At 48.6% G+C, this 12,280-nt stretch overlaps 1 protein-coding gene across 1 annotated transcript in view; it reads right to left on the bottom strand.

Moving 5' to 3' along the window:
• Positions 1-5,844: 5,844 nt before the first annotated feature.
• TFEB (transcription factor EB) overlaps positions 5,845-12,280 on the bottom strand; it is a 34,154-nt gene continuing 27,718 nt past the window's right edge. The window contains exons 2-6 of the mRNA XM_069108340.1: positions 12,072-12,245; positions 11,888-11,944; positions 9,726-9,801; positions 7,807-7,954; positions 5,845-7,297 (exon numbers count right to left, since the gene is read on the bottom strand). Of these exons, the coding sequence (XP_068964441.1) occupies positions 6,821-7,297; positions 7,807-7,954; positions 9,726-9,801; positions 11,888-11,944; positions 12,072-12,245 (932 nt within the window). The 3' untranslated portion in view covers positions 5,845-6,820. The remainder of the gene's footprint in view (positions 7,298-7,806; positions 7,955-9,725; positions 9,802-11,887; positions 11,945-12,071; positions 12,246-12,280) is intronic.

Here is a 12,280-nt window from a genome sequence, read left to right as displayed (position 1 = left end):
ACTGCCTCATCCCAGTACCCAGTACTGGGTGCCCAGCCAGTGCCTTCTGAGGAAAAAAAAAAGCTAATCTGAAAAATTCATTCATGCTACAATTCTGTGTTATTGATCCTGGAGGCCTTCACATTTCAAAAAGGGGAACCAAGCACTGTCAGAGATGGAAGGGGCCTCAGAACATAAAGTTTAGAATTTCAGAAATTAGAAGGGATCTAAGAACATAAACTGTAAAAATATAATACACAGAACACTAAAACTAGAAGGGGCCTTAGAATGTAGAATGTTGAACAGAACACAGAACAGAAGGTGTAAGATATATAAGGGATCTTAGAACATGGAATGTGAGAACACAGAACAGAGGATGTTCAAGCTAGAATGGATCTTAGAACATTGAATATGAGGACATCAAACATAGGATGTCAGGTGTATGAGGAACCTTAGAGAATATGGAATGTAAGAACATAGGACAGAGGGTTCCAAACTAAAAGAAAAAACCTTAGACCCTGAAATATGAGAACATAGGACATATGTGGTCAGGGCTGGAAGGGACCTTAGAACATGGAATGTAAGTACCTAGAGCGCAGGACAGATTTCAGACACAGAAAGATGTCAGACCATAGACTATAAAAACAAAGGATTTCAGAATTGAAAGGGACCTTGGAAGCCATCTATTCCAACCCCCTCATGTTACAGCAGGAAGAAACTGGAGTCCAGAAAAGGGAAGATGGTTTGTCAAAGACTGCACAATCATTCACTCTCAAACCTAGTTTTCCTGACTCTCAGGCTCTTTCCACTATAAAAGAGTAATAATGTCAGTCCCAAAAGAATGAATTTCTAATCATGGTGCTTCAAGCTAGTGGGACAAATGTGTTGGGGAAGGGGAGTCTTCCCAGCCCTGGAGTATTCACTTGGCCCAAACCCATCTTTGAACCAGAAAATGGAGGAGTGGGGGATGGAGAGGTGAGGGATGACTGGGGAAAATACCTTGTCCTTTCTAAAGCTGTCAGTCCTCCTTGCTGACCCCCTTTCCCCCTGCTTCTTTCCATTTTTCAATTCCTCCCCATCTTCTTCCCCTCATCTCCCTAACGCCAGTCCCTCTAGATCCCTCATCTACTGCAAAGGAGGAGCTTGGGCCAGGAAAGGGGGGGGCCAGCAGGTTGAAAAGAATGAAAAGGGCCCTATTCTGTCCCCGGCTTGGTGTCAGGCTGGCTCCCAGGCGCTGGCTCCCCCTGGCCTCTCAGAAGACAGATCGCTCCCTTAATCACTCTGGAAAAGAACCCCAAGCCGATATAATATTATAATTAATTAATTCACTAAAAAGGTATTAAATTTCTCTCCCCCCTGTGGATATTATCTGAATTCATTGACCTTTAGAAAAATCACCCTCTAATTGTAACCAGGTTCAAGTGCATTTTCAGCCCGTCCCTTTTACATTAATAATATCTTCCCGGACTCGGCTTTGGCTGCTTAAATATTGTATAAATTCCACTGCCCCCTTGGAAAAGAGAGAGCAAAGAAAAAGAGAGAAGCACAGGGAGCCCAAGCCTGTGGGGGGTGGGGAAGGAGAGGGACTAGATTGGGTCCAGATCCGGGCTGCGCTTTGGGGTGAAGGGCCAGGCACGTGGGGGTGCAGGCTGAAGGGGGTTCTCTCTCCCTGCCAAGGATTCATGGTCCTGAAGACTGATCTGAGAAGACAAGCAGAGGTTCTGGGGACGGATGAGTCTGTGAAGAAGGGTTTGGAGAGTCGTGAGTGGGGCGGGCAGGAAGCATTATAATCAGTAGAGCTCTGGCTTCGGTTCTGATTGCCACACATTGACTGTATACGTGAACACTCAGTGCTCCAGGAAATTCGCTAGCACTATGAGGTGCTAACCTGCATTGGGAGAGGGAGTGCCTCCATCTAGGAGTTCCGTTTACCAGCGATATTGAAGCTGGTCCAGTCCCTATCTCTTCCATGCGTGACCCTGGGGAAGTCACTTTACCCCTCTGGGTTTTAGGTTCCTCCTCTGTAAGAGGAGGGGCTTTGTCTAGATGACCCTTGGCTGGGTCTCTTCTAGCTGTAAATCTACAATCCAGCTAAAAACCCAGATTAGGAGTGGGGAACCTGCGGGAACAATAAGGGGATTTGTTCTGTGAAGTTTGGATTCAGTCAAAGGGCTGCACTTGAGGACCTAGAGGGCCACATGTGGTTCTCCCCCACACCCTGCCCCCACCCAGATGATCACTTGCTGGGGGAGGCTGCTTAAGGGATTTGAGTTTCCAGTTGGGGAGGGGGTATCTATTAGTTGGCCTCCAAGCTCCCTCCCAACTCTTGAATTCTGTGACTAACACAGAAGTGGAGTTGTAAGAATGGATGGGGGAAGATGGGTTTGGGGGCATGGGCCTGACTCACATGGAAACTTCGGCACATCTGGAGGAAGGCGTCCCTATTCCAGAATCAGAGACATTCTAGAAAGGCTAAGCTATTGCTTCTCTGCTGTCCTTGAAGGGCACCTTGAAGGCAGCTCAACCGAGATAGCTGATTGTTATATTTTCAGGGTGCACACGTAGACCTCAGTTCTACAAATCAGTATTTGATTTATTGTTTTGTTGATTGTCTAGACTTAAGAAAGTGATAGAGAAAATGTTAATGAGGCAGATTAAATTGCATATGTGTCACATATATGTCATATCATATATAATCTATATTATATTTTTATTATGTGTTTTATATATGGTGTGTGTGTGGAGAGCTGTTTGTTAAACATTTACCAGTATACTTCAGTTGGGGTGTTTCCTGTTCTAACTGAGGCAACCCCAACAGAGAGAAATCAGCTTAAACAACAGTTCTTCCACAAGAGACTCAGTAAATTTGAAAGGCTCAGCATTTGAAAATCTGATGTTTCATTTCAATCCCATCCAGTTTTTATTAGAGTTGGGAAGACACAAGGCCAATAACATACTTGCAGGCCAATAACACTCTGCTGGGCTTTCATCTTTGACCAACCCCTTATGAAATTATGACCTGGGAGACATGGCGAGCTGCCATGGATTCTGGCATGTATGTATGTATGTATGTGATAGAGAAGTTAACTCACTTCCTAGGGAGAGAACTTAGAATCTTAGAGCTGAGAGGGGCCTTAGAGAACCCAGGACTCAATTTTACTAAAGAAACTGAATGAAGTACAGAGAGGGGGAATGATTTGTTAAAGGTCACACAGCGAGTTATCAAGTATAGCTGAGATAGGAACCCAGGTTCTTCTTCTAGACCAGGGAAGCTTGGACAAGACCCCAGTTCCCTTGGGGTAGAGCATACATGGAGGTGAGGGGCATGGCCATAGGTGGGAGTGATGGAGAGAATATGAGAGGAAAGCAGGGAGGTAGGGATAAGGTTACAAAGGCAAATCCCCACTTGGCCTTGGTTTATTTGGATTGTGCTGCCCCCTGATGGATACATGAGGAACTGCAGCTCATGCTGCCTAGTTTTACCCATGTCTCCTGGTTCTACCCTACTTTATACAATGACTGGGAGGCGGCAGCGCCCTCCTGTGGGAAGGATCTAATACTACACACTTCAACTAGGCCCCTCATCCCTGGCATTGAGACATTCCCAGGGCCTCACATTCTTGCCCTGTGTCCTCATCATTTCCCCACCCAGAATTCGGAATTGAAAACCTATGGAGGTGCAGGACAGGGTCGGATCATTAGTGCTAGGATCCCATGATGCCTACAGCCACATGCCCCAGAGCTTGAAGAGAAGGGAAAGAGGGAATGAGGAATCAGGGGTGAGATAGGAGCTGCAGAATGCTAAAATTTAAGAGCTTGAGGGGTGGAGAGGAGGGGTGGCATGGAGGACAGAGGTGGAGACTGTGCTCAGGCAAGAGAGATTATCTAATCCAATCTCTTCATTCTGTCATCGAAGCAGCTGAAGCCCAGAGAAGGCCAGTGACTAGCTCAAGGTCACATGCACTTAGTGGTGGACTCAGGAATCTTAGTCCCAGGTCCAAGTGCTCCTGCCTCTCTAGTAACTAACTTAGTGTGTCCCCTTTTCTGGGACCATCTCCTCTATCTGTCACAGAGACTGGAGCGCCTGTCAGCTCAGATTCTATCCAGGAGGCATTTTATCAAACTCCACTGGTACCCAGGGCAAGCGGAGAGACTATGAGATAGGAACAGAGGCAGACACAGGCAGAGACGGCCACAGAAAGCAGTGAGGAGAGTCATAAAAGCATTAGATGCTTAAAGTAGCTGGAAAGCAGGCTACAGAAAAATCTAAGGGCTCCCCCGGCTCCCACTGCCCTGCCACCCTCACCCCCCATCTTTCTTCCTAACACAGATGCACCTGTCTTCACTCATGTGCTCAGCCTCCCAGCCTGAGTCCCCTGGGCAGGACCTGGCTCCAAGGGACTGAACCCTGGCAGCAGGTGTTGGTGGGGCCCGGGCCAGGCCCGCTAATTGGGAGGCTTCGGCTCCCTCTCTCTGGCTCCACAAGGTCATCCTCATCTCCATCTGACCTTCAGACTAATCCTCGGAGCCTCTACCAAGCGTCATTAGCACAGGCTCCTCTGCCAGCTCTCCCCCTCCTCACCCCACCCCTCCACCCCCGCCTCGCGCCCCCTTTTCTTCTCTCCCCGTGCACATTAATTGCTCAACGTTGATTTGATCTCCCTATTCCGCACAGAGGAAATTGTCATCTTATTGCTCCATTTTCCTCCTGTTTTTTTTTTTTTTAATTAGGCCCCTCAGCCTCTTAGGGGCCAGCTTGGGGAGGGGGAGGGGTAAGGGACATGGGGAGGGGGTGCAGTTTTTAGGGAGGAAAGCATTTTGATCTTTTGCGGATAAAGTATATAGAGGGGAATGGGGGGCAGGCATGGGCTTCATGACAACCCACCCATCCCCAAATACATCTTAGAGGTTCTTAGAGGTTCCCCATCACATCCAAGACCGGGCCAAGTCTCCACAATCACCACATCCTTCTCCTCGGGACAGACCCAAATTTCCTATCCAAAAATCCTTTCCCCAGTTTCTCAGGGGAATCAAGGCAGCTTCCTTGTTTCTGACAAGATGAAGGGGGGTGGGGGCTGTTTTAGGAGGAAGGACAAGGATTCCTCTCTAGGAAAAAATGAATGTGGGGAGTGAAAGTGGGTACAGTATCTCCTCCAGAAGGGTTTATATCAAGTATTGGTGGGGTTTTTTTGGGGGGAGTAGTGGAGAAAACTAAGAATGGCACAACTTCGAGGGGTGTGGGGGAGAGGAAAATCTGAAATAAATCGATAGCCTTGGATTTCCAGTTGGTAACACTGTCTACTCCCTCCCCATCATGTGGGAGAAGTGATTTCCTTACCACCAGCACCCCCTTTACCCCTCACACATTCCCATAAGATAAACTGAGTTGGGTCAGTGATTTCCCAGTAAAGGAGCATTAGAGGGTAGAATTAGCTTAGGATGGTCCCAAGCTGCATCCCAACCCTCCCCCCTCCTTTTCCTCTTTATGCCCTCCAGCAACTTCTGGAATTGCAAGACTAACATAGAAGCAGCACCATCTTGTGGTCACATTGGGGGAAAGCATCCACTATTCTCAAATTCCAGCCAGTCACAGGGTGATGGCCTGGCTGGAGAACTGGGGAGTGAGGATGGGAAAGGACAGGACACAGGACAGAAGGAAGGTTGCTAGGGCCAGGAGCATGGCATGGGCCACTGATCCTGTCCTTCTCTGCCCTAAAAGGGCTTCCCTTCCCACCCTCATCTTCATAAAAGGGAGTTTTGAAGTCCAATGCCCAGATGTGTTCCCCACCCTCCTCTCTAGTCAGTTTCTCCTTCCCAGCCCTGTCCCAGAAAGATGGCCCCCAGAGACACAGCACACAGGGGATATACAAAGCAAAGTGTTTACTAAGGCACAAGGCGGAGGAGGCCAGAGCCTGGCTGCCCCTCCTGACAGAGCACCCTCGCCCCAACCGCACCCCCTGCCCTAGTACCAATCCCCATTAAGGAGCCACCCCTGCAGAGGTGCAGCCACTGGTCTCCCCCATGGCCCCACCCTCACAAGGTCCTGGGAAAGGAGGCAGTTAGCACCAAAGTGGGGGGCCACTCCAGGTCTGTGGCAAGAGGTGAGGGGAGCACTGGGCTCCAGTCCGTCTCTATGGGGCTCCCAAGATACTGATCTCCATGGAACCAAGGCATTGCTGAACCATTGGTGGGGACTAAGGGTGGGGAACAGGGAGACCCTCCCAGGAGATGCATCTGCTCTTCTCCCTCTACATATGCACATTCCCTTGCAGCCTGGTTGGGGGGAAGGGCACAGGGTAGGAGCTGTAAGCCCCTTCAGAACTGGTATATATTGCCACCTGGCATGGCTGGGCCTCTTCTCCCACACTAGATACCCCACCCCATCCAAGCTGATCTTAGCTCTCAGGGCCTAGCCCTTTAGGTCTCTCTGTGCAAGGGCAGACAGCCTTCTGCCCACTCTAGCCTACTCCATCCCCATAGAAGGGGAATGGGAGGGGAAGAGCGCTATGGGGAACCATGGGGTCCTGGGGGCCAGGCTGGTACCCCATGAGATCTCCGGCGCCCCGTGAGAGCTCCAGCTCCCAGTCCCTTGAAGCACGTCCTGCATGTCAGGGGCCTGGCTAGGCCGGGGAGGGCTAGAGTTGGGACCATAGGGTTTGGAAGAGTGGGGGAGGCAGGAATGGGGGAGCCAGTGTCCACACAGGTTGCTAATCACACACGAGTGCAGATTGGAGGGAGGTGAGAGGAAGGGAGGACTCCCCATCACACATCCCTAATTCCCAACCCCCCAGGGCTTGTCCCTCCTCCCCAGCTCTGGGGGGTGGGAGGGGGGTGGCTGGGGTCACAGCATGTCCCCTTCCTCCATGCTGAAGCTGCTACGCCGGCTGCTGGCCTTGGAGGCCTCAGGTGACATGGTGGAGAAGAGGGGGTCAGAGGCCAAGGGCAACATGGTGTCGTCCAGAAGCATCAGATGGTCCAGCTCCTTCTTGGACAGGGAGGGGAAGAGGGAGCCATGCTCGGGCCCCAGGGGGTCGGGGAAGCCCTGGGGCCCCTCACCCCCGCTGAAACTCAAGTTTTGGCTGAAGTCCAGTTGGTATGGAGACTGCGGTGGCAGTGGCGGGGGTGGTGGCGGTGGCTGAGGAGGCAGGGTCAGAGAGGGCTCTTGGTCAGGGAGCTCAGCAGTGGGGAGCAAGGGTTCCCCCAGGCCCTCCTCACTGGGGAGCTCCTGTTTTACCACCTGCTGGGCCAATTCGGCCATGTTGACACCAGATGGGGAAGCTGTGGGTAAACCATGGACTCGGGCCTGCATCTCCAGCTCCTGCGAGAAATGAGAAAGAGCGGTGGGATTAGGGGAGCACACCTAAGACACCAGTCCTGGCTTGCACAGAACGTCAGGCATAGAAGGGGCCTTAGGACGAGGACAATGGAAAGAGCCACAGGACACAGGCTCAAATCCCATCTCTGACATTTAACTGTCTGTGAGACCTGGAACAAGTCGTCAGTCATTCTGTGCTTCTCTTAGGTCCCTCATCCATAAAGTGACAGGGGGGGCTAGAAGGCTTGTGAAGTCCCTTCTACTCTCTAGATATGGGATGCTAGTAAGAGAGGAGAAAAAGGCGTCCCACAGAAGGAAAGTGACTTGGTCAAGGTCATACAACCACTAAGTACCAGAGCTAGAATCCGTATCTCCAAATTCCGGGCCTTGCGCCTGCCTGCCCCACCCCCACCCAAGCTCCCCATGGATCTCCCAGGAGGTCAAAGGTTAAGGGCCCCATTTTGGAAATCAGGAGATTCTCCACCCCAGTGTTAAAGGTTGGGAGGTCAGACCTGAATGCGAAGCCACAACTGCTTGTTTGTCATCTCTAGGCGCCGAGAGTGGTTCTCCAGGTCCCTGGATTTCTGCAGATCCTTCTGCATCCGACGGATATAATCCACTGACGCCTTCAAAATAGTCCCCTTGTTCCAGCGCACGTCCCTGAAATAAGAGATGGTCATACCCCTTTTGCCCTCCCTGGCCCCAAGAGCAAGCCTGCTCTGGGGGACACTTCTAATCCCTGCTTCCAGTTCCCATCCCTGGGGAGGGTCAGAGAACCAGACCCCTGACCCCGCTGCATCTAGGCTACTATACTTACCTCCTACCTGGTCTCCCTGTCGCTAATCTCTTCCTTCCCAAAACCATTCCCCATATAGTGACTGGTTTAATCTTCCTGAAATAGATCTCTGACTTTGTCAGTCTCTCACTCAAAATCCTACTGACTTTAGGATCAAGGCCCAACATTCAAGGCCCTCGACAGCTTGGCTCAAAACTACCTCTCCAAGGGCTATCCACATCCAGAGAAAGAATTACAGAGTCTGAATGCAGATTGAAGCAAACCACTTGCTCTCTCTCTTTTTTATTTTGTTTCTTTCCTTCTTTCTCATTGTTCACTCCATTGGTTATAATCCTTCTTTACAACTTGATTAATGTTTAATGTGAAGGTATTTGTAGAGCCTGTATCAGATTGCATGCTGCCGTGGGGGGTAGATTTGGAACTCAAGGGCTTGTGGAACTGAATGTTGTAAATTAAAAGTAAATAAATACATATATTTTTTAAAAATCTGTTAAAAAAAAAACTTACCTCTCCAGTCTTTCTTCCCATTACTGTCTTACCTTACACAGGCCTTGTGCATTTCAGCCCCTGCACTTCTGCTCAGAATGTTCCCACCCCCTCCATGGAGCCTTCCCTGACTGCCCTACCAGATCTCTCCCTCCTCTGACCAGAATGAATGATCACTAACATTTACATAGCATTCACTGTGTGCCAGGCTCTGTGCTAAACAGTTTTACAAATATTATCTCACTTGATTGTTGTAAGCAACAACCCTGGGAAGCAGGTTCTGCTATTATTCACATTTTACAGCCCCATAGAGACAGACTGAAGTGAACACGTAAATGACTTGCCCAGGGTCACACAGTAAGTGTCTGAGGCAAGATTTGAACTCAGAAAGAGGAGTCTTCCTGACTCCAGGGTGTTCTATCTACTTCTCCACCTAATTTTCCCCTATAACTGACCTGGGTGTCATGCTGAAGGCACCAAGCTTCCACTGCCTGCTATAGATGGATGGATGGTTGGAATCTGTAGTTGAGTACTGGCTCTCCCAATTAAACTGTAAGCTTCATGAGGGCAGAGAGGATGCCTCATTCTTCTTTGTATTCCCTGTAATTGGGCAGTCTGCCCTGCACAGTCCTTGCTTATCAATGATGGTTTAATGCCTTAATCTGATTGCTATGATGATACTAAGCTCACACCTACTTGATCAATATACACTGTTGATGGTCATTATCATCTTTTTTTTTAATCTACCCAGGACTTTGCCTGGCCCATTCAGATCTGAGCCTTGTTCCCTGGCCTTCTAGTTTTCTTTTTACAAAATCCTTGAGAAGTCCTGATTTTTTTGTGGATTTTCCTATTCATAAAATTCATTCCCTATAGCAACCCTATAAACATGTAGTCTTCATTTGCCAAAAAAGGAAACTGAGACTCAGAAAGATGACATTATTTAACTAAGGTTATATAGCTAGCAATAGACGGAGCTAGGATCAGAAATCAGACCCTAAGGTCATGCCACATAAGGTCAAGACTTTGGCACACAATAGGTCCACAAGACATCACAGCTTCCTGATTAGCTGACACTCTCCTAACTCCTGACTCCTCTAACTTCACTCTTTCCCCACCCCAATCCCACTTCCCAAAGTCTGAACTCACAGATCATTGGCCTTGGGAATCAGCATGCCCAGTTCTTTGATTCGATCATTGATGTTGAATCTTCGCCTTCTTTCAACTAAGAGTGAAAGACAGATGGGAGGTGGGTGAGAGAGAGACAAACAGTTAAGGAGAATCAGGACTCTACTCCAGGGCCTGACTATGAGAATCCCTAAAGCCAGAGAGGAAGTATAGCTCTAAAACCCTGATGAGACACAGCCAATCTCCATCTCTCAGATAAGGGTCATGGATTTGGAGTATCCACTGAATCCAATACTCTTATTTTATGGATGAGGAAACAGGGTCTGAGAGATGTGAAGCAGCTTGCCCAGAGTCACATAGCTAGTAAATGTTTGAGGCAGAATTTGAACTCAGGTCTTCTTGATGCAAAGTCCAGAACCCTATCCTAGGTACACATTCCATATGGGTTATAGGCTCATAGGACTATAGTTCTGGAACTGAAAGAAACCCCAGAGGCTATCTGGTTCAACTCTCTCATTTTTCAGATTTGGAAACTGAGGCTCAGGGAGATTGTGACTTGCCCAAGGCCATACAAGTAACAATCACCGAAAGTGGGATTTAAACCCAGAATCTCTGTTTCCAGAGCCTGTGCTCCTTTCCTGGTACTAACATGATGATACTCAAGAGTTAGAGAACTCATTACCTTCACACAGAAGCAGCCAATTCCCTAATTCTTTGAAAATTTTCCCTTACACTGATCTGACTGAAATATTTCTTCTCTTTTCTCCCCTCGGCCTCCAGTTTAGGGTCTGAGTCTAGTAGGGGTGGAGGTAAGGAAGAGACCACGGTTCAGAATGGAGTCATATTTCCTGACCTTGCTCTAATCCCACAGCAAATATGTTCACAGGGAACAAGGTAGTTAGATGGATAAGGGGTCTCAATACAAGCTGTTGGAGCAGGCAGAAGGTGAAAGGAAGGCTGGACAGGAAGGCAGGATTGTTGTTGTCATTTCAGCTGTGTCTGATTCTCTATGACCCCATTTGGGTTTTTCTTGGCAAAAATACTAGAGTGGTTTGCCATTTCCTTCTCCAGCTCATTTTGTAGATGAGGAAACTAAGGCAAACAGGGGTAAATGACTTGCCCAAGGTCACACAGCTAGTAAGTGTCAGAGTTCAGATTTGAACACATGAAGATGAGTCTTCCTAATTCCAGGCCCAGCATTCTAACCACTGTACCACTGAGCTGCACAGAGGTGAGGTTGGCCCTAATCAAAGCTGTTTAGTAGCTAAAGTATCTTCAGCTACCCCCTGTGCCCCCACCTTTCACTTCAATGTACATTCTTTCCCTTTCAGCATAGACTAACGTGAAAGTTAGGAGAGAATTTGAAAATCATCTGGCCCAACCTCTTCATTTTATAAGTGAAGTCCATAAGGGAGCAGTGACTTACCCAAGGTCATTAATTGCAGAGATGGAATTAGAAGCCAGCCCTCCTAACTCTCAAACTAGTGGTTTTCATACCACAGCAGGACCCCTTCCCTCATGAAGCCCAGGGTGTTCCTGTTACTGCTTCTTTCCTGTCCTCTAAGATAGGAGGAAGTCATCTGACATTCTAATTTGAACTAGAGTATAAAGGGCTTAAGTTATCACACCTCAAAGGGACATCAGCTTAAAAAAAAAAAGCAGAGAGAAAGGGTAATGCTTAGCCCTAAGGCTGTAGTGAAGATTCAGATTTCAGGCCTCAGTGGGGGAAGAGACTTGACAGGGAAGGGATCTTCCTTTTGTATTTTGTTTGTGATTTTTTTTTTGGGGGGGGGGTTGTTTTTTTTTTTTATAAAAATCAAGCCATGAAGCAGAAAACAATAGAAAAGGCCCTCTGGAGTTAGAGGATTCAGGTTCAAATTCTGCCTCTGGTACTTAGCAGCTTTGTGACCTTGGGTACTCCCTAGGCCTGTTTCCTCATCTGTAAAATGAGGAGGTTAGACTAGCTAGTCTCTGAGGCCCCTTCCAGCGCTAGAACTATGATCTTATGATCTTATAAACCTACTTAGACAGCTTACAAAGTTGGCTAGCCTCCCACCACAGGCCAGACTGAAGCAGTGCATCCAGAAGTAACTTCAGGAAGTAGGGACATAATGCTGCTGGATGGATGGATCAGGGAAGGAAGTAGGGTAGGCGAGAGTGAGGAAGGGGTCAGCAGGACTTACTAAGATTGTGATTGTCTTTCTTCTGTCGTTCCTTGGCCAAGGCCCGGCTTTCAGCATCTATAACCAGATGGGAGAGGAGAGAGACAAGAGTAATCAGTATCCACACTGCCCATGGCTGCAGGGATGGGAAGGAGGGGGGAGACAAGGTAAGGAAGGGATTTAGGAGTCAGAGTGGGTCTTAAACCTGTGAGCTCTCTCTTCTGGGCCAGGTCAGCAGGGCAGGAACTGCTCGTGACACCTACAAGGGAGGCCGTGACCTGGGGGTCTCCGCTGTACACTGTCAGGTGGCTGCTGGACAGAGGCAGCTGTGAGATAAAGGAAAGAAAGGTCTGGGTGAGAACCTCCCTCATCAGAGACTCTGGAAGGGACAGCTATCAAAAGGGCTCTTTACCC

This window comes from Petaurus breviceps, unplaced genomic scaffold (genome assembly GCF_028583685.1).
Source record: "Petaurus breviceps papuanus isolate PSGF00001 unplaced genomic scaffold, PetGlider_PUasm1.0 90352, whole genome shotgun sequence".
Classification (NCBI taxonomy): Eukaryota; Metazoa; Chordata; class Mammalia; order Diprotodontia; family Petauridae; genus Petaurus; species Petaurus breviceps.
The sequence above is the reverse complement of the archived record's forward strand: the minus strand, read 5'-3'. Positions and strand labels throughout refer to the sequence as shown.